Consider the following 22,821-nt stretch of genomic DNA (forward strand, 5'->3'; position numbering starts at 1 on the left):
ACTTACAAAAGCATCTATGTCTGTTCCCAGGATCACATGGTCACAATCGCTGTATTTTTCCAGGAAATATCATGGCTGCTTTAACAATCCGCAGCTCGCATTCTGACGCGCTTCTTCCAAACTGAATCGGTAGCACAGCACAGCCTTCCCCGCATCGTTACCGTAAGCAAAAAATGCAAGCCAACTTAATTGTGGCTTTACAAACAAACCCACTGTATTTTTTATTTAAATGACCTATAGCCCAGCTCTGGGATTGCTTTTAGCAAGAAAGTAAGGAAACCAACAGCCTGCGCATACATGTAAGGATGAAGAAAATACTAGATTACAATAGCTTGACAATGACATTGTCTCCATTCACCACCTTAAGTGGATTAGGAAAAAATCCAGATTGCTAATCTGGAAGTAACCCTTCTCCTCATTCCTCTCAGTTCTGTTTGGGATGCTATAATCTGGATTCTTGCACTTAGCAGGGGATTTGAACGAACAGCCTCTTTCAGATCTGGGAGTCTATTCTATGATTCCTCCGTTTAATCTACTTGAGCAGTTGGAGGCATGACCTTTTCTTAGGCGAGGCCACCCTTAATCAAAACCCCAAAATGGGGATGGAGGTGGGGGTGGGGGTGGGACCAGGACACAAACGAAGCATGGTTTCGCTTAGGCTTAAGTTTAATTCCAATAAAGCATAATTAGTACATTTGCTTGCTGATTGTGTATTTAATAATTTCCTCAATTTGTCACCAGAAAAGAGAATCACACCTAGGAGAAACTTCTGGTGATCTCTGGTGGCCACACTCAAGGTTTTTGGAGGTCACCTCCAACCCAGTGCTTATGCCCTTCTGGACTGCGCAAGTCAAAGATCTGTGCTCGTGCGTGACGGAAAATTTAATTGGAAGTGATGCAGATCATAGTAACTTCCTCCCAGTTACATGCAGCAGGCTTCTGTGCTGTTGTAGCACTTCCCTTCATCTCCCCTCCTGCAGGTACATCTCTTACCACAGGCAAATCAGCCTCCACATCATTCAAAGTCCACTCACTTGAAGGTATCATGGGGTTAAAGGCCTGATAGAAAAGAAAAAAGGTACTCAGCTTTCTTTGGGGTAAAATGCCCAGCAATTAAACCTCACCAGGAGCAAAACGCTTTTACTCTGACCCTCACTCCACCCAAAAGGGACATAACAAACAGCTTGCAAGTGCAAATACAGAATGTTTCCGAGTCTGAACTCCTTGGAATTGGACACACCTTGTTCTGAGTTCCAAGAAGCTCTTTCAGCTGTTTCCACCAAGCAGTTTCAATCATTTTGGAAGGGAGGAGCTCCCCTCCTTCAAATAAAAGTGACAAAGAGCATTTCCAGAAAAAGGGATTCTGTATCAGACTGAAAGCTGTTTGGCCTTCTGGTGAGAGAGCAGCATCAATGAGCTGAGCCCGTTCCTTCGAAGCCACATACAGGCAAGAATTAGTATAAAAAATGGCACTCTCCGTGAAGTTTGGAGGCTGTTTGTTTTCCTTCTGGTGAGGGCTGCTACCATGCTCTTATATGTGGGTTTCAGGGCTTTTAAAGGGAAAGGTGGCTTGACAGCTTCATAGCTCCCCTCGCGAAAGCTGCTGGGGGTATTTTTACACACGATTAGACCTGGAGTAAGGAAGTGGTACAGAAAGGTGTGTAAGGGATTTATTTTTTCTCTCCTCGGTGTGCAGAGAGGAGGAAGGGAGATTTGTTATGGCAGGACATACAGCAGTTCAAAGTGGGGGAGCAATTTCACCCCTTGGTTTCTGCTTGGTGAGTTGAGCAGGAGAGAAAATTGGGGATCGAACTATTTTTGAGGGTTTATGAAGTAGAACTAGCGGTGATATGAAAGAACCTCAACCTGTTTAGATCAGGAAGGGACCAGGTTAAGGAATATTTCTCGAAGACCACAGCCACTGAGATAGCTGTCATTTAGACAATTAAAAGTTCGTTTAAAAAAAAAACAAAACAGTTTTTGCAGCTCAGTCAAGACCAGGATCCATCTGTTCAAGGATCCCGTTTTCAGAATGGCTAAGTCAGTACTTTTGGGAAATCACTATTATGGAACAAGTGAATAGACCACTTCACAACGGATGCTCACAGCTACACTGCTTTTAAACATGCAGTCACAGCAAGTCATCTTATAACCAGTCAGGGAATCTGCAAGGCGAATCAAAAGAGTCAAGAAGGGAGCCACCATTATACAATTGAAACCCTACCACCTTTTAATGTAGCTTGTGATGAACATAAACAATGAGTGGAGTTTCAATCACACATGTACAACAGCCATATTGACTTTTTTAAACCCCTCTTGTGGCTGTTTCTAACCAGTATTATATTTGTCCAATCCATTTTTAAAGAAAGCCAAAGGACAATCTCGTGGCCCTGAATTCCACGGGAACTGTGAGTGGGACACAGTCTGTTATGCCATGTCTTCTTCCTTTTCTGAAAGCACCAATTTTGCAAAGTTCAGATTTCTATATTAAAAACTTTACAGCCTTCCCCATAAAGAAAAGCCAATGGTGATATTGGAAAATGTTGTTTTTCCCCCTAATTTGAATTTCTACCACACCCTTCTCTAACTAATTAACTCAGGACAGCTTCAAAGCAGCCCAGATTCAAAATTCAAGACTCAGATTTTGCTTTTGAAACTAGTCTGTCATATATTCATCAATTCAAGCTCAGTCTTCTGTTATTTAGATAGTTATGTCTACTGTATTGTTGGATTAAAGATAGACTGCTTCCTTGAAGTGATGAAAGGGAAGAACAAGGAGAAACTCGCATATTTGGGGGATGTGGTGCAAGCAAATGATAAACTAATAAAACAGTTGTGCTTGGCAAGGCTGCAGGAAGGAGAAAATGATATTGGTTAAGGTAGATGGATGGAATCAGAGAGATTATTGGAAAAGTTATGGGTTATTATTGAAGGCAAGTCAAGACGGGATGCACTCATGAGATGAAGAACAAACCCAAACCAGTGGCCCTTAACTCTCACTCCTGGAGGTCTTCAAATAATTGAATATTAGGAATGGTAATAGGAAAAACAGATTTACCTCCAAAGATCTAGTAGCTTCCAGATTGTACTGTTGGTTTCTTAGAAAGATCTGAAAGCCTTCCAAATTCAAATCAGCACCTTCCCACAGATCAGGAAGGACTGCTCTGAGGAAACACAAAAGGGACAGGTGCCCAGGATTTCAAGTGACATTAAAGTCAACATCTCACAAAATTGCCAAAGCCCATGAGATTTCAGTATCATCTCCTGAAATCTCACCTGTTTTCAGATGTGAATGTCAGAATTCTCAAGTTTCAGTAGTCTTGCACAAAATATTTGCATTCTTGGGTAAGAGCTTACCAAAAACTTACAAAATTCCAACATGAAAAGGTGATGATCTCCAGCAGATCAGGACAAGAAAGAAGGCAGGAGTAAACGTTAAATAGGATTTTGAAATCATCCCATATGAACATTTACATAGGGCACCCCCAAAGTTCTAATCCATGTTTGCCCTCTGGACTCAATTCCATAACCCCCAGCCAGCATGACCAAAGACCAAAATGGTTTGGGGGTTATCAGAGTTGAAGCCTATCACATCCTGAGAGATCCACAAGCTGGCATTTTAACAATGGTGGGGTGCACACGTGTGCCTCACCTGTCCAAAAAGGATCGTCTTTCCTGGGGCTGCAAACACATTGGCTGCAGTTCATCACACCTTGTTCTCCCATCTAACACAGACTGGACCACAGTAATGGGCAGCACAGGAGGTTCAGGACAAGGGTTGTAGCCAACCAAGGGAGCAGCAGGACTCGTAAAAGCAGCTTTCCTGTCGGGGCCCGAGGCTTCTTCCTTGATCAGCAGAAGGCTGGCCTCCCTGGAATGAGAAATAGGTCATCCCCACCTTCTGCCTTACTTTGCTCCACTCAGCTGGCTCCAGACTCATCCTTGCATCCCCCCTAAACACAGCCCAAACATGTCCTGATAACTATTTTCATGACTCGTCCTCACAAGGTTCACTTTAGTCTCTTCCCCAGGCTGAATGTGCTCTTTAGCAGTTCCAGTTTTAAGGTGGTGCGCTCTCTCTTCTTCCAGCACCATTTTTTCTGTAAATAAGATCTAGCGCACTTCACGATGATGCGATGATCAACACTGCCAGGGGCTGAGATCTACCCCACTCTTACCGGCCACGCCAAGCTGTCCCAGGCATGGCTTCCCCTCCAGTTGGTGGGCACTGCCCTCCATGGCCATGTTGGGCTTGGGCTGCAGGACAGACTGGGCACCAGCCGTAGGCAGAGGAATTGGCCTGCTTCCTGCCTAGCCAGCCCTTGCTGGACCTCATGTGGGCTCTTTATACATACAGGTTTAGTGATCCTGGGAATTTTGTAAATACAGGTTCAGCGCCCTTTATTGCTAGATCTGTGGTGAAGAACAGGACCAGTCTCTTGGAAAAACCCTACCAGTGTGCTGCACCAAAGGCAGTTTAAACTGGGAAAAAGAAACTGGTTATCCCTACTGTGTATTCCTGGTTCTGTCCCGAGTGAATGTATTATAAGTTTCCTGTTGCTTCTTCCAACAAGGAGTTTTATGTAGCAATAATTCTGGGAGTGTACTAAACATGCATCCAGAAAGAGCTCAGACCTGCTGCTTCATCCCATGACCTACCTCTCCGACTGCAAACTGTTAGACAGCTGATCGGCTAAGCCACCCAGAGTCACTGAGAGCTGGGCAGCATACAAGTATTATGACGATGGTTGGTCGCAGTCAGCCAGATGTTTAGACTGGACCTGGCATTTTTATCCACCTAGCGAGTCCTTCCCAAGGACCTGCAATAGGCAGATATTTGATAGCGTTAAGGGTATCGCTGCAGGACATAAGCTGTTCCAAGTAAAGCTGCCTTTTGCAATTGACTGATGGCGAATTTGTCAATGCTGATGGTCTTCAAGTGGTGCTCCAGATGTTTTGGGATTGCACCCAAGGCTGTTGGTTCTATCTTTGCTTTCTTTTGCCACAGTCGTTCTACTTCTATTTTCAGGTCTTTACATTTTGCGATTTTTCTCCAATTCTTTCTCTTCTCTTCTGCTGACTCCAGGTATTGCAATGTCCACTATCCAGACTTTTTTGTCTTTCTTATCAACAATTGTTAAGTCTGGGGTGTTGTGTGGCAGCTGTTTGTCTGTTTGAATTCTAAAGTATCAAAGCACTTTAGTGTCCTCATTTTTTATTACTTTGTCTGTTTTTTGGTCCCGCCAGTTCTTGCTTGCAGACAAACGGTATTTCTTGCAGATATTCCAATGCACCATTGTTGCTACTTTGTCATGCCATTGTTCGTAGTCAGTCTGTGCGATCTTCTTGCAGCAGCTAACTAGGTGGTCCACTGTTTCTTCATTTGCTGCCTGTTGCTGTCTTCTCAATTCTGGCTTAGTATGCATTTGTTCTTAAGGCTTGATCTTGTGCAGCCAGAATTAGTCCCTCTGCCTCTCTCTTCAACTTTCCTGCTCTTAGCCATTGCCAGGTCTTCTTGTTATCTGCTTTGCCTGCTAGTTTTTTTTTGATGACGACGATGATGGTGGTTGGTCGCACAGTCAGCCAGATGTTTGGATTTGGCAAATTTTTGAATGACTGATTTAGCATCAGGCTAACCTTGGTTTATAATTCTCAACAGCTGTGGTTCATCCAAACCATAGTCTCAACAACACAAAGCCAGCCACACAATGGGCTGAGGGAAAGGTCAGAAATAGGATGGTGGTGTGGATCTGAACAAAAAGGGCTTAAAACTCTTCCCCACTTGACATTTTCTTGTGAAATATCTCCTGCCCTCCACAGCTTTTACTGAAGATCAGAGAGAACATCTACCATCCCTGCCTAACTGCCCCAACTTTTATTGCCTCTCTTCCTCTCTCTATCAAAATCTTTAGTAAAAAGGAAAAGATTTATAATGACCTAAAGAAAAGCCACTTTTGCAAAATGGATTTCCTGCTTGGAAAAAGCCTTGTGATGAAATAAAGTGGATGGGTAACAAAAGCTGTGTTTGGCTTGCATTTTGATGCCAGCTCTCTCATGCATCCATTCACGATTCTGCATTGTTCTGGATTTTGCAATGCCGTTTGCAATTCAAAAGCCACGTGAGACTCTGTAGAGCGATGGAGAGGGAATCGTGCAAAACGACACGGGAACCACATAAGAAACTTTTTTTTTTTGATTGATTGATTGATTGATTACACGCCACCAAATCGGTGTTAACTCTTGTAAAAGAAATCTGTACAAAGCTGCATATGAGTTTTTATGGGGATTTCTCCCCCAACCTGGTGCAAATGTATACGCTGGCTAGAGGCAATGGAAGTCCAGTCTAACTGGGAGGCAAGGCATTAGGGTGAGCTCCTAAAATAGATGGTGGCCTATGCAGCCCTTTTGCTTGTTGTCTCCTTTTGGTTACCAAAAAAATCTATTTTTATCCAGCAGAGCAAGTTTTAATTATTTACCTCTCGCTATCAGGGGGCAGCTCTAACGCCACAGGACTGGTCTGTGCGGCTTCAGAAACATCAGAAATGATCAGCCCCCTCGGAACAGGGCTGTTCAGACACGAGGCAGGTTCTGCAGATGGCTAGGAACAGGGAAGAGAAAAAATGCATCTTTCATCAGTCGGACGCAGCTCCAAGACAATATGTCCAACAGTTCTCTCTCTGTCACCCCAGGCCAAGCCAGTTAAAGATCTAGCAGCGTTATCAGATGAACCTATGGTGCAATTCCAGAAAATGGGTCCATTCCACAGCCCCACTAGTCTCTCTCTAACCCAGCCTCTGACTCTTATGCATCAATTTATTCTATGGAGGTCTAATTCCTATGTCCATTTCATTGCCTTAGAAACAGATCATATATTGAATGAAATGGTGTGAAAGGAGACAGATACAATAAACCATGTTTCTGATTGCACATGCTGGCGTTAGCTGAAAGGATAGAACCCTGCTAGTGTGAAAAGTAACAGAGAGGTCATTCCAATCAAAAGCATTCCAGTGCAAAGGTGAAATTGTAATTTGCAATATTCCTTTTATCTATCTTTCTGCTGTGTAACAAACCAAAATGTTGCAGGAAGTTGCAAGTCTCAGGCTCACAGGCAGGTAAGTGACTGCTGCTGGGTGCACAGGGGTGCGAGGGGTACATGAGATATGCCATGTGGGTTGGGGAGGGTGCACAAGGGGATGTGCAACAGGTGCTGTGTGGGTCAGGAAGAGTGTGTGGGGGTATGAGGAGGGTGTGCGAGTGGCTGGCACAGTGCAAACACAGAGGGGTTAAGGGAGGGTATGTGGGTGCGGGAGACTTATCCCAGTGACTTGCAGCTTTCCCTGCTGGTTTCCCCACTGACTTTCTGGGGAAGCTGGCAGGGAAGATTGCAAATGGAGGTCACATGATCACAAGGCGCTTGGCAACCAGTCACGTGAATGGGTTTCCAAGTGCCCAGATTGCAATCATGTGACCACAGGGGTAGTAGGACAGCCAGAACTCCGAGCACCAGTCATAACCACCATTCGTCCAGGGCCGTTGTAACTCCAAACAGTCACTGAATGAATGGTCATAGGCTGAGAACTATCTGTCCCTTCTTGCACCTATCTCCAAATGATGCAGTTTCTTATTTACAGTGAGCATTTTCTTCTCACAAGAGTTTCCAGCTGAGGGCTGTGTTTCACCTTTGAAAGCCAACCTGGAGATGGCACTCCTAGGATGAGCCGATGAGTCCAGGACAAAAATTAAATTCATTTCAATTTAATTCCCAAATTGGTAGGACAGGCTGGAGGTCTCTGGGGATGCATCCGAAGCCCTGAGGGGCCATGATGCAACATGATGCCTCAGGCTGGGCAACTCTGGTGTGTGTGTGTTGCCTTGCAGGACTGAGGGGAATTTTTGCAGCTTCATCAAAGAATTCTTGAGTTGGAAGTCAGGGGCTCCTTCCAACTCAAGAATTCTATGATGAAGCTGAAAATCAAGTCTAACCTCCCGCTTGCTGCAGGAATCCAAATTAAAGTGGAGACAGGAGGAAGAGCTGCAGACCGGATAACAGTCTGATAAACAAAATCTGAGTCCGAAGGAGGGGTGGGGTGGAGAAAGCATCTCAGAAGGGGCCCTCCCTAGTTCTCTGGAAAGTAAAGGCAGGGGAAGGGGGAAGCGCTTTCAGACTTGCCAGATTCTGTTACTGTAACCCTACAATAAAAGTACAGATAGTCCTTGGATAACGACAGTGATTGGGACCGAAATTTCCATCGCTAAGCAATGTGGTTGTAAAGCATGACATCCCTGCAGTCCCCGTTGCCATTGTGAAGTGAGGATTGTGGGTCGTTAAGTGAGTCCCAGGCAACTTGCAAGCAGGCCAGCAGGCAAGTTAGTGGCTGCTGCCAGGTGGAGGAGAGCGTGAGCGATTTACTGGAGCGACTTGTGACCTTCCCTGCCAGCTTCTCCATTGACTTTGCTTGTGGGAAGCTGGCAGGGAGGGTCGCAAATGAGGATCATGTGACTATGGGACACTGCAACTGTTGTAAGTGCGAGCCAGTTGCCAAGCGCCCAGATCCCGATCACCTGACCGCGAGGACGCTGCAACAGCCAGAACTTCCAGGACCTGTCATAAGTACCACTCGCTCAGTGCCATTGCAACTTTGAACGGTCACTGAATGAGTGGTTGTTAAATGAGGACTCCCTGCAGTGTTAGTACTCATGCTTGGTGCTTCTTGTCTGGACTACCTTGAAGGGCTGACAGATGGCTATCCAAACTGTTTGAACACATCCTACAGAGTTGCTTTCTGTGAGCTGAGCAGCTATATAAATGTGATGGATGGATGGATGGATGGATGGATGGATGGATGGATGGATGGATGGATGCAAATAATAAACCAAGGGGAGCCCACTGTCTCTCTAATTAATTGATTTCACTGCCAAAATGTTTCTCCCGCTTGGATGCTTCCCGTAACGTTCAGTTGGAACCTGCCTTGCTTTAACTGGAGAGCCCCATTCTGCGTCCTTGGGATATTGACGGTCGAGATGCTTGCAAAGAAAATTCCCCCCACTACCAAATTTGCCTGGACCTTCTTCCCCCAAGTCCTACAACAAATTCTGAGTCGGAAAATAATCCGAAACGGGGAAAAAGAGCTGCAGCAGGACACGTCTGGCGCGGGATGGTTTGAGTCCCTTTGCTATTTGCCCTTACAGTCCAGCCACACAGCAAACCATGAAAACCATCCCCGGTTACATTAACAGAATCTTGCAAGAGTGGAAGTATTTCTCCCCTCCTCTCCTTTTACTCTCCAGAAAACTAGGGAGAAACATTTCCCACGCCCGCCCGCCCTCCTGTGGGCTGAGACGTCTTTTACACACCGGTTGTCCCATCTGCGGCTCTCCCTCCCGTCTCCCAAGGTCATCCCCACACACCGTTACAATCCCCCCAATGATTTTCCTTCGGACCCCGAAGCACCTCCTCAAATCACCAGCTGTATAGCTAACCAGCCAGCCAAGAGCTTCTTGCTGTCCCAACTCAACTGTTGCCAGCCAGTGCCAGAGCACGGGACGGACCGCAACCCCAGACTTACCGGCTGAATGAAGCAAGGCTCGTGAAAGGGATCCAGCGGCAGAGGCCTCCTGAATTTTGCCACCTGCGGGGCAGAGTTCCCATCGTCCAACATGAGAGGTCTATGGGCAGAGAGGAGGCAAAGCAGTTTTAATCCCAAGATCCTGATGTGTGTGGCTCCCACAAAGTTGATCACAGGTTATTTTAATTATGCACTGTGCCTTCGAGTCAGTCTTGGCTCCCAGTGATTGCCCGGATTTGACAAGGTTTCAGAAATGGCTTGCCCTTGCCTCCTTCCTAGGGCTGAGAGAAAGTGACTGGCCCAAAGTCACCCAGCTGGCTTCGTGCCTAAGGCAGGACTAGAATTCACAGCCTCCTGGTTTCTAGCCTGCTGCCTTGACTGCTACACCAAACTGGCTCTCCAGATACATTTATAGGCCCATAAATTTATATACTTGTTTATTCAGTAAGTGGAAGACTTGATGCGACTTCTGAGTTACGAATGAGGTGCTTACAGAGTAGGCTATGTACAGACAATTACAGTGAAAGAGTCTGTTTGATTAAACTTGAATCAGAAGCCCTTTCATATATAATATTCTTATTGTTTTGCTCGTTTTCCTATTGTTTTTTTCTTTTTTCTTGTTCTGTTTGAATAAAGGCAATTCTATCTGCCCATCTACGACCATTACAGCCTTCCTCAATTGGGTACCTTGCAGACATCTTGAAAGTGCCACTCCCAGAATTCCACATATGGTTGGGGATTCTGGGGTGTGTAGACCCAACCTGTTGGAGGGTGGTGGTTGGGAAAGAATGCTCTAGCTCAGTGTTTCTCACACTGGGCAACTTTAACACGTGTGGACCAACTCCCAGAATTCCCCAGCCAGCATGGCTGGCTGGGGAATTCTGGGAGTTAAAGTCCACACGTGTTAAAGTTGCCCAGTGTGAGAAACACTGCTGTAGCTTATAACAAGACTGAGTGCTGGTCTGATCTCTTCTCTTCTCCTCCTCTTTCAATCATTGTCAAACAAAGATGGGTGAATCACTCCCACAGACCACATAAGGTTCCCAAGCCCTCATCTGCAGGTCCCAGAGCATCCATGAAGGAGATGGACCAAAAAAAAAAAGCAAGACGACACCATTCCAGTCCAGGTGTACCTCCCTCACCCTCAGAGCTATGACTAGATCATCCTCCAGGGGTGGGGTTCATGAAGCAGCTTGCCCCCACCCCAACCCTTCCACATTGGTCTCCTCTCACTCAGCCCAGCAGGCTTCCAAAACAAAGGTCTCAGCAGCTGACAGGGTGGTTGTCCAAGGGCCCTGAATCAGCCCTGTCAGCAGCTCTGACTCATCAGTTCAGATCCTGATCACCAGGGTCCCATGACTAGCCCTGCCCTTTGAAATAGAGCTCCACATTTTGCAAGAGGAGAGGAGCCCCCCAAGAGCTCCTTGCCCATGTAGGTGTCACATGAGGATACTCACCGTTTTCTCTTTATCCCAGGACTGCTGGGACTTGACTGGAGCTGGCCAAATAGAAACTGAATCAGCTGTTGGGGAAAATATCAGTCAGCACACAGCAAGGCAGGATCTCTCTGAATACCCAGTGCTCCCATGCTGCTCACGCGGGCACCTTCTGAACTGGCACCTAAGACCACACCTGCTTTGCCCAACTTGGTGGCCTCCCAGTATCTGGGAGCACGAACACCCAGAAATCCCAACCAGCATGAATTGAGAAGGCCGGTTTACGCCATGAGCAAGCTTGTGATGGATGAGTGAGAGGGGCTGAGATAATTTGGTCTAAGCACTAGTTAAATATCCACAAGTGGACATAAGACTTCCAAGGGGTTGAAATTTGTACCACGGCACAGCTCACAACTATAATATAAAAACAAGATCATGCAAATAAAAAAAAAACCAGAAGCAGAAGCAGAAAAATCTGGCTCCACAGCCAAACTCCTTTGATGTAACCCACAATGCTCTCTTCCAACTCCATCTTCATCCTATCTCAGTGCCTGGGGGAAAAGTCAGCTCTTTATAGTTTCTGGAAGGTTAAAAGAGTAGGGGCGTGCTGGATCCCAAGGGGAAGGGTGTTCCACAGGGCAGGGGTCTTTGATTTTAGACTACTACAAGGCACAAAGCAAACAATTGTGGTTTACAAACCACAACTTAACATGATATGTAAATCCAACCAAGGATGGCTTAGTCAAAGAAGCCACGGTTAAGCAAACCAGAGTGTAAGTCCACCCACAGGTTGAGAATATGCCTGCTACAGCAGGAAAGCCCGCCCAAGTTCATCTCTGCCAGCACATGGCACTTTAAGCAGCTGGCACTCCAACAGCCTCAATGCCCATATTACCTTATTGATCACTTTCTGATGCTGCAAATGATTCTGCCTGAGACACAGAACTTCCTTCCACATAACCTCGTTCTGTCTGAAAAGAGAATGCTTATCATGCTGAGGACACAGATGACCTTTGGCTCAAGAGCACCCACTTCCGTGCTTGTATACTTCCATGCAACCCTGATCAACCTGGGCTCCTGAGAAGAGTTCATTACAACTGCTATTATCCCTGGATGCCAGGACGTGGGTTGGAGAAGACTTCCTTAGTAGTATAGTCTGAAGTACATAATAACTTAATCGTGTAGCTTAGTGTGTTGTACAAATGCAGCCCATTTGGGGAGTTTATGGCCTACCGCATTGTGTAAATCTAGAAAACGGTTCAGTAATGAAAGTGAAGTGTATTGGGTGAACACACCGAGTGGGACATATTATGGCAACTAGAAACTCTAAGATTCACAGATAGGTCGAAGTTCCTAGTACACTGAAAGGGCTACCTTTCGCAGTACTTGGAGCTTTAAGAATTACTGGCATTTTATTGCTTCCGGTGGCCAACTTTCATATCCATCTTCATGCAAAGCCTATTCAAGTCTATTCACCTTATCACATGCTTTCTCTAAAACATCAAATTCCCTTTCCCCCGTTCTCCCTCAATGGATGTTGGACTTAACCGCTCCCACCAAGAGAAGCCTCACCATTGTCTAGACAGTAGCTCTTCCTGAGACCAAATGCCAAACTTACAGGCTCCATTTTCAGCATAGGAATGAACTTGTTTAGTTAGGTCACTTCTGCTCTGAAGATATTTCCCGTGGTGGGGGCTGTGTGCTGCGTCCCCAAGCTGCTGTTTGTATTCCAGGAAGCCCCTGTGATTCATGCCAAGTGGTAAGTTGGAAGGCAAGGGGGCTGACTTACTGTTTCACATCCTGCACTTGACACTCCATTATCTCTTGCTGGTTCCTGAGGACTTGGATCTCATACAATAGTCTGCTAAGGTCTTCCTGGCGCATCTTGGTTTCTTCACTTTTCACAACAGACACCTGAAGGAACAAAGAGGAGAAAGAGAAGAGCAAAAAACACAGTTTCAAAAAAGGGGTGGGTCAGCAATCCATAATTAAAGCCTTAGTGTCCTCCAAACTCTAGATGAGGGGAAACTGCTGTTCAATACCTCTAAAAGGTGCTAGTTCACAGCCCAAAAACTGTTCTGCTGGAATCTGCTCCCCTTTCAGGTCCAATAGAGCAGAGCCAACCACAGCTGCTGGAGTGAAGACAGAGAAAGCACCTAAAATTAAGAATTGGCAGGATCAGGACTTCTCCAGCAGCCTCTAAGGCAGGGTTCCTCAGCCTCAGCAACTTTAAGATGGGAGGACTTCAACTCCCAAAATTCTGGGAGTTGAAGTCCACCCATCTTAAAGTTGTTGAGGCTGAGGAACCTTGCTCTAAGGGAAATACCCATCTTGGAAGATTTAGGTCTGCCTTCTGGTCTCCTGTGATGTTACTTGCAAACCAATTTGTCCCATTTCACGACCACAGTTGCTCTAAGTCACTTTTAGATAATCGCCATAACCCAGAAGAAAAACCAAGAGAAAACCCAGCTAGAAAATCTGAAATTAATGGCCTCTGCCAAACAACATAGTCCATTGTTTGCAGCCGGATCTTTCTTGCTTCGGAGCTGAAGCCTACTCCAAAGGAGTACACAAGAAGAGGACGCCATGAGTTGGTTTCAGAGTCCGGATATACAGATTTGGACTCATGAAATGTCCAAGCATGACTGAGGGAGGTCAGGGGGCAAGTCTAAATTTGGAGCGCAGGGCATTTTTCTCAGGTGCTGCCAGATACGGAAGAAAAGGTCAGATCCAGCCAATGCTTGGTTTTAAGTACTTGCTCCATCACTGCTCCAGCAGCCACAGTAAACCTTTTTTTCTTGGATCAAGAGAGAGCCTGGATATGAGAGAACTGCTTGCCCTATCTTCTTCCCCCAATGACTGGTTTGGAATAGCACTGTCTCTCCTACAAGCCCTGGTTCTAAAGAGGTTCCAAACCCTCATTGGGGCAAACATGGATCAGCTGACATAACCGTGGGAGAGGGGACCAGCATCTCCCCTTTGGGAATGACTTCCTTTAGCTTAAGGGTTAAGGACCTAAGTAGGTTTGATCTCTTCTGGGGATGTGGAGTATGTATGTGTTAGGGAGTAGAATGGGTGTCTAAGTTACCTTAAAATCTTTCCAGCCCTCCGATAAACTAAAAGATAGGGCTGAAATGTTTGGCCCTGCCCACTCTGGGGATATAAAAGGAGAGCTGGTGGACTGCCAATGGATCTTCTGCCTCCCTGTGATAAACACAATATGCTCTCAAAATTCCAAAAAAAGGGGGCTGACTCCAAGCTCAGGACAATTGAGACTATAGCAGAGCGCACATGTTGCATGAAGCCAGCCTTGAGGTTCCGTGAATCTTGGGAAAGGCTTTCACTGGGTCCTCGCAAGAGCTGTTCAGAACTGGCAATTCTGTACTAGAAGGACGAATCAGAAAAATGGAACTTCACACACATCCCTAGATGAATTTTACCGGACATTAACAAGGCATCTCCTACCTTCCTTTTGATCAGTTCCAAAAGGTGCTCGTGGCCTTGCAGGAAATAAAGATGCTGGAATTCGGTATCATCACGCTCAGGTTTCACAAGTCCACCTTGCTCAATATTCACCACTTTCCTAAACCCATCTACATGTGACAGACAGCAGACATTTGGTAAGAGGACTGGATGTCAATTATCACTGCAGCATGATTCCAAAAACAATGACAGGATAACTGCCCACAATTCAGGGTTTCCAAGGGGCAGGAAAATCAGACATTGGTCAAGACCCAAGAGTAGTCATGGGCCCGCTTCTTCAAGACAAGTCTCCCTCAAGTCCAGCTTAACCTCAAGGGACTTGGTAGACCTATCCAATCCATGTAGTTTTCTTATCAGCAGTACAGAAGTCAATTGGCACTGCTTTCTTCCAAGGTATTTTTTTTCCAACTTCTTTCTCAATCTAGCCAGATCTAATTGTATTAACTTTTCTGAGAGCTGTCAACATGAACTAGATGCAGACAAATCAAGATTCACCGCCTGATTATATGCCAGGTGAAACAGTATGCCTGCTATTTCAATCTGCAAAAAAAGCCAAAATAAGCAAATCACATCATCAATATTTATGGACAGTCCGAGGCCAAACACAAGAAAAAGACCAACACCACCATAAATATAAAAAGGATTTTTTTTAAATTGTGAGAATAAGCTAAAACAATTAACACCAAACCACTATTAACATGAGGGAGGAACCAGGCAGCTTCTAAGATTTATGGATAAAAAATGTTGCAACCTTCTTAGAGGTTTCTGAAGAGTGGTCACCCAGGAGAAGGGTCAGGCTCCTGGCTGCAATGGCAATTAGAGTTGGATCACCATTGGATGTACAACAGACATTTTGACAGCACACGTGAGATGAATTCTACCTCCCAGTCTAAACAAAAACAAGGTCAGCTTTCATATGGGAGACTTATAAGCAAGATGGGAGAGTATGAACTGTTCACATTTTAGGTTAAAAATCAACATTCAGAACATCGTATTCCAACTGCAAGAGGTGACGTTCTAAGAGTCACCAAATTCCTCAGATAACTGAATTTCCACCCCTCATTTCTAATTAAACACCTTAATATCACAAAACAGGGAATCTTTGTCAATGATACCCCTGTAATATTTTGATTCTTACTGAAAAACAAAGAGAATATTCTGTGTCTAAACACATGCAATTATATGATCTAGTTAATATAAATAACCATAATAATAATCCTACAGATTATCCTTACAAAAGATGCCATATATTTTCTATTCAGTACAGTTTATTATTTTCACGTTAACCATAAAACTAGGTAAAATATTTTTCTCCAGCAGGGTCTTCTAGAGTTTTGTTACCTTCAACCCTTTTATCCAACTGTAAAATAATAGTTTTCATTTTTGTTGTATTTCTTGACTCAGATTTATAAGATGAATTTCTTAGTTGGGTTTTCTGTGCTTTTTTTTATGGACCAGGTTCACACACCGCCTAATCCATTCAAATCCATGGTTTGTTTAACCATGATTTACTGACCAAACGATCAGAAGCAGTCCGGCAACACCTTTTTTAACTAAAAAAAAGTTATTAAAAGGCATGAACCTGCTGTGTGTCACAGCTTGCTTCATCAGATGTATGGAATGGTTCAATTGATATAGGATTTGAACACTGGTTGAGGCAAAAGGGGTGGGGAAAAAGGATCTCATTCTACAGTCCTGTAACCATACCAGCATGGCCTGAAATTCACACGTAACACTAAACCATGATTGACAAACCCCAACAGCGGGACAGACCACATACTAACGCCAAATAAAAGCAAAGATTTTATGGCTGAATTTAACACAACTCAGATTTTCCTATCAGAAATTTACATTTCTGTATTCTCTCATTGCTTTCTTTTAAATCAGTGTTTCTCAAACTTGGCAACTTTAAGATGTGTGGACTTCAACTCCCAGAATCCCCCAGCCAGCATTCTGGGAGTTGAAGTCCACACATCCTAAAGTTGCCAAGTTTGAGAAACACCAATTTAAATTATACAATATTTGTCATTAAATTTACAATATTTAAGTCAATATTTAAGTCATTAACTTAAGTTAAGCTTGTCATTTGTTTTCTAAGCATCTTATAAATGCAACAGATGGTCATCTACTAGGTGCCACAGTTCAGCCCCTGCCCACTGAAGTCCAGCAGGAGGGGCACGGACCAGGGCTTCTGCATGGTGAAATATCTGTCCCATCTGACTGTACACTTGAAAGGGGGAAGGGAGACCCCAGAGCATCTAGCCTGCATCTACGTTAGATGTTTTTCTTGCACCAGCAAACTAGAGACTTAAACTCAAAGGGAAGTCAGAATACCAGCAGACCAGCAGTTGTCATGTATAAACAGTCTGAATTCTGCCCCAAATCACAGCAAATTCATAGGTCAATTCAGATGTCGCTTTCAATATGAGCCCATGTTGAGGCTATGCATCTACGCTTCTACTAAAATGTCTTTGTCTATCCCTTTCTTGTTTCCCCCCTTTATAGGTGCTCATCTTGGTTGGTCTGGGTAGTCACAGAGCCTAGCTAGCACTACAGTGATTAGGGATGAAGGGGCATGTGGTACGGTAGTATCCAGAGGACCCCCCCCCCACAACTCCTACAGTTTGAAGCATTACTGTACTTACACATGTTCAGCTGCCGGACGAAACTGGCCATGTTATTGTGCTTGAAATATTTGGGCAGGACTTCCTTTGCAAACTGACTCTGATCGAAAACATGGAAGCTGGTGCCATTCTAAAAAAAAAAAAAAGCAAGACAGGGTTAGACCCTCCTTTAAAAGACTCCAACTGTCTCCATCAATGGGCAAATGTCATTTTTCGGCAACAGTATGGCAATGGTTAACTGTTGCCTTCTTCTGGGTACTGATTTTACTTCCCAGGTTATCCTCCAACCCTGGGTGAAAAAAAACAAGTCTAACACTGCTTAACTTCTACTGCCATGAGTCAAGGTTGGTCATCTGAAATGTTCTGCACTCGGATATACTGCTCCTGTATAAATGGAACCACTTGGTTTCCAGATGGCCCTTGGAGGATTTCCTGAAGCTCTGATTAGTTCTCCAAGGATTTAGCTACCTCCTGGAATGAGACTGACTGAAATGGATTAGCAAGTCATACATCTCCAGGATTATTCCACCTTTAGTTCTGGATCGCTCATGTTCCTCCAGCCCAAACTGGTTTATAACTGGGGTCCTTCTTGACTCCCAGTTCCTGCTTCAGGCAGCTATGACAAGAAGTGTCTTTGCATAACTCCTTGTGATAAGAGCCCCATTTCTCAGTCATTTATGCCTCAGTCATCTCTTATTTAGACTACTGCCATCCCTTCTACCTGGAGCTGCCTTTGAAGACTAACCAGAAGCTATACCTACTTCAGAAAACAACAGCTCAAGAAGCGATGGGCATTTCACGATCTGCACATTTATCACTGCTGCTTTGCAAGCTGCACTGGTGACCAGTTTGAATGAATATCAGGAAAGGTAAATGTCATTTTTTAATAAAATGAGGCTGGATACATACATACAGGTAGAAAGATGTGGCAGATTTACACACATTAGCTGGGTTCACATGTCTTGCTAAGGTCATTGACTAAGCCAGTTTAACCATGGTTTATTGAATAAGCCATCATTGGCAGGGTTTGCGCAATAAACCAAGCAAACCACATTATGGCTTAACATGTTCTTTCAATCCCGCCATGATGCAATAATCCATTACCTAAGAAGGCCAGATCAAACAGACCCGTTTTCAGGGGTGTTGAATATCAAACCCAAGTAAGGCTCCTTAAAGCAGTGTTTCTCAACCTTGGGAACTTTAAGATGTGTGGACTTCAACTCCCAGAATTCCCCAGCCAGCATGGGAGTTGAAGTCCACACATCTTAAAGTTCCCAAAGTTGAGAAACACTGCCTTAGAGCAAGAGTTCTAGAAACAGGGAGCCACCCGACATACAGGTGGCACTTTACCCTGCCACTGAAGACAGCAATCTTCAGGGAAAGACAGAGCAAAGGTCTTCCATCAGCAATCTTAAAAATGGGGAAGCTTGTATCACAAGCAACCTCCAAATGTGGCGGTGCTCTCAACGGCCGTAGTCCAAGCCCAGGTCAAAATTCTCCTTCTGTTTCTACTTCAGGCCCAATGTGGCAGATGCAAAGTTGCACAAGCTTTGTTTTGCAGGTGGTCAGTGAAACCAAGCAGCTAAACATACATTGAAATTACATATCATTTTACCATCTCATGCCCAGTATTATTTCCAACAGTCTTTTTCCAGATCCCAGAGCTTTGATTTCTTTGAATACAATGCTCAGACCTGAAAAAATAGGGTAGATTTAACTGAGTTTTCCCCACATCAAATAATGTAGCCTAAATACTTATGCAAGTGATGAATACTGAAGAAGATATGGTCATTCAAATCATCTTCATTGGCCTAGGAAGTTTCTTTCCAGAATTTTTTCTGATTCAGCGTTTTCTGGAAAACCCATGTTTTTACCACAGCCAGCATCCTGGGTGCGGATGACAGTCCAGCAACTCTGGAGGTTGATAAATTCAAGCAGGCATTGAGGTTATCAAAAAGCCTTTCACGTAACAAGAGCTGTGCTGGACCAGCCCAAGGGCTGAGTCAGTCCATCATTCTGTGTCAGAGAGTAGCCAGCACATTTGTGAAGCTCACAAGCACAGACAGGAGCCCACGAGCCCACTCCAACTGCGTCTCCCTGCAGCTGACCTTTCTTTTGATGGAGATGACAGCCATCATATTTAGCACCCACCAATAACCCTGTCCACTCCATGAATTCCCAAGCCCCTTTTAAAGCCATGCAAATTTGTGACCCTCATATCAAGTAGTTATGATTTCCACAATTTAGCTAGATGTTAGGATGATGGAGAGGACAACATTATTACACAAGGCAAGGTTGAATAAATAGAAAATGGGGTCATGAAGGTAAGATGGATGAAGAGGATCAAGGAAGAACAGCTACAGATGATTACTGGAAGAAGGACAAGGTGGTAGAGCATCTGTCTAGGCAGTTTCCGATGAACTCAACTTGATGGCATCTGATTTAACTAACAAAACAAGTTCTTCCTTTTCCAAATTTCAAATCTCGCTAGCATGAGAGGGAGGAAAATGTAGTTAGGTTCCTGTTTCATTGGAAGTGTTATCATGACTTCCCCTCACTGACTTTGTTCCAATCTTCAGCCCCCTAATTTGGGAGGAGCAGCTTTTTGGGGTATCATTTCCAGCTCCCCAATTCAATTTTTGAACTGTAGTAAGCAAAAGTATAGGCCTCTGCCCCCAGACAGTGGTGGGTGATTGTAAAGAAGCATCACGCTCCCCAGGTAAGATGTTAACAGAAGGAAATTGACTTCAGAAATGCTGTAGATAATAACTGGGGCTCTAATTGGGCTTTTTCCTCTTGAACAGGCAGCCTTTCCTTCACTTGAGTGAATACCGGAAGATTGCTTCAAACCTTGCCTGAATGGAAGAACACTCTCTCAGCTGACTTCATCTTCATCCCACCAGAGCCAAGTGATGGGGTGGGGATCTGCCCAGCTAAGAACCACTGTTTTTCCCTTGCCCTGATGGGTCCTGAGTGAACCAACTTCATTGCATCCTTGACTTTCCCTGATCAGCATCGACAAACTCTTGAGACAGCTTCCCTAATTGGTATCAACCTTAGATGTATGGACTTCCAGTTCCCAGGAATCTCAACAATGATCATGCTGGCTGGGGAATTCTGGGCATTGAAATCTACACATATGGAGGACACCCAGTTGAGGAAGGCTGTCTAAAAACGGCAGCTACAGGATCCACAGAATTCCTTGCAGTGGCAGCTCTTGGTTGAGTAAGTAGATCTCTTGTCTGAAACTCAGCAGGCCAGTTATGTAGGTTCGGTGATCCAGATGGTTCCCTGCAGGCCAGAAGTTCTCCATTCCACTTTCCATACCTTCAACACTAGTCTATGTATTGAATGTTCCCATTTTAATTCTGTGTTTGCACACTGCTGATAGATTAGCGAGTGACTCAAGAATCTTTCATTTACTGGATAAGCAGGAATAAAATGTCTGCAAACACATGGTGAAGGCAAGTGTACTTGGGTTTACATAACATCCTAAGGTATTATATGATTTCTTAACATTGTTCAAAACGTTTCATTTTATTTTATGGGCAGTGAAATGCATTATTAAGCAGAAAAGAGGCTTAAGACGACTGACATTTTGCCTGGAAGCTGAACAGTACATAACAATTTTTTAAAAGGGACCTTAAATCCCCAAAGACAGTTCAAAATAATTACACACCTTTAGTTCTTTCTTCTAGCATAAAAAACCAAAACCTTCCAAGTGCTTCCCATATATTTATGGCATATCCTTCCCATCTGGCATGTTGTAAGGCTGCTAAAATCCATTATTCCATTAAATTTTTAGCCAGGATTGAATGTTTCTGATTACCATCTGGAGGACTTCTATTAATTATATCTCTTTGTACTTTTATTCTGTATTTTTTGCTCTGCTGGACATCACCTAGAGTCTACAGATTGGGGCAAGTTATAGAAACTGTGAAACAAATACGCAGTAGCCACAAATCAATTATTCTGTGACTATTCTCTATTATACTAGGACACATCTGTTCTTACTTTGGGGCTTATGGGCACATGTCTGACCAATGCATTGGGACGTTCCTCTGAAGGGTAAGGCCCATACCAATGGACTCAAATTAGAAGGAAGGAAATTTCAATGAAATGCCAGGAGAAAATCTTGTGGAATAAACTGTTCAGCAGTGAAAGTATTGGACTTTACATAAGATATTTTTAAACAGAAGCAAGATAGCTGGCTATAAAGAATGAATTTATTTTGCAATGACAAGACAATGGACTGGAAAATTTACTCTACAACTTAGTCCACAGAGCAGAAAAAGCAACATAGTGCCCACAGGTACTAATTGAGCCCACCTATGTCTCTCCTAATCTTTTTTTAACCATATCTATCTATCCATCCACCTGAAAACTGGCATGCAGAGAAGCACAAGCTTTTAGCATATCTATTTCCAATAATGCTTTCATGGACCACAAACATTTCATGAGATAGAGACCAACAGGAGGAGGGAATAAGAGGAAGAGAAACTTCACCTATTTGCCTTCCAGTAAATGAATCTTTTTGTGACCTGGTGAGTCCATCACCAACAGCTACTTTGAGAACCCAGGACATACTTTCAAAATTAGAATGGTTATCAACTTTCTAATTATTGCCATGGCTGATACTATCATTACCATAATCTCTGATTCACTCAGTAACAAAGATCTCTGGGTGGATTAGAAAATAATTTAAACTTCAGCACCGGTCCAAAAGAATTGGCTCCCTCTGGCATAAGCTAAGGACCAAACCTTGCTTGGACCTTTTCAATAGGACAGTGGACTGGAGTTGTCCTGAGTAAAAAAAAAGATACCTGGGGTCATTCAGACATGCATCGGAGAAACACGCAGCCCAGGATGCATATGCAGCCCTAAAAATAGTGTTGGTTTCCTGCAAATTGCTTTAACAGGAATTGAATACCTAACATCCAAATGCTTTGGAATTCATCGGTCACCCTTTTATATCCCAAAACATTAGCTAGACTCACCGTATTCCAGCAGATAAGGTGGTTCGTCTCAGGATCTTCAACCAGAGTCCACAGCTTGGTAAGAAAGGCCGGCACGTTGCTGGTGTAGCCCTCCATGGCAAGGGCTGCTGCTGAGTCCTGCATGGCGTTGTGACTGACAAAACTACTCTCACACCATAGTTTTGCAACAATGCCCCCTCTTCCTCTCTTTTGCATAGATCGGGGGGGGGGAGAGAGCCATTTAGTGACCCAGGCAGAGCTGAGAAAACACCCCTTTTCCCCAAAGGGGTCCTATCAGCAGAGGCACTGGCTCTTCTCCAAACAACACAATATGCAGACATGGCTAATGGGGGGGGCTGGGGGGAAACAATACTCTGAGCGAAAGCCCCCTGCATTCAACTGCACAAGGCCATGAAAAAAGATGCAGCATCATGCAAAGAGAATACAGGGGCTTGCACAAACACAGGAGGTCAGCAAATCATTGGGGGGAGAAGAGGAAACGGCAACACCTACTAGCTCATCTCCTGCTGATACAACCCATGGAGGGGAATGAAAACCAATCTGCTCCCAGCCCTCCAGGTCTGCAGCTTAGTTACTCACGCAGTTTCCTGACCACTTTTTAACCCGATAAACCCTAAAGGAGTTGGTGATGTAGGACAGCTAAGTCAAGGAACAGTCACATCCATTAGAAAAGAAACGCGCTACCTGCAGAGTAAACAAAGGATGCCGAATCCAG

The 22,821-nt window shown here is 44.4% G+C and overlaps 1 protein-coding gene across 1 annotated transcript; it reads right to left on the reverse strand.

The window, feature by feature from the left end:
- Nucleotides 1-869: 869 nt before the first annotated feature.
- On the reverse strand, nt 870-22,229 carry HSF4 (heat shock transcription factor 4). Its single transcript, XM_088136377.1, has 11 exons — nt 22,107-22,229; nt 17,131-17,239; nt 14,468-14,595; nt 12,792-12,916; nt 11,898-11,973; nt 11,024-11,088; nt 9,567-9,666; nt 6,477-6,598; nt 3,653-3,871; nt 3,059-3,164; nt 870-1,059 (listed from the first exon to the last, which is right to left on the reverse strand). The coding sequence occupies exons 1-11, from the start codon at nt 22,227-22,229 to the stop codon at nt 883-885; spliced, it is 1,350 nt and encodes a 449-aa protein (XP_087992503.1). The 3' UTR covers nt 870-882.
- Between the last annotated feature and the right edge of the window lie 592 nt (nt 22,230-22,821).

This window comes from Python bivittatus, unplaced genomic scaffold, assembly GCF_059951505.1.
Source record: "Python bivittatus isolate LINGU-HERP-01145 unplaced genomic scaffold, Pbiv_v1 ctg000190_np1212, whole genome shotgun sequence".
NCBI classification, from domain to species: Eukaryota; Metazoa; Chordata; class Lepidosauria; order Squamata; family Pythonidae; genus Python; species Python bivittatus.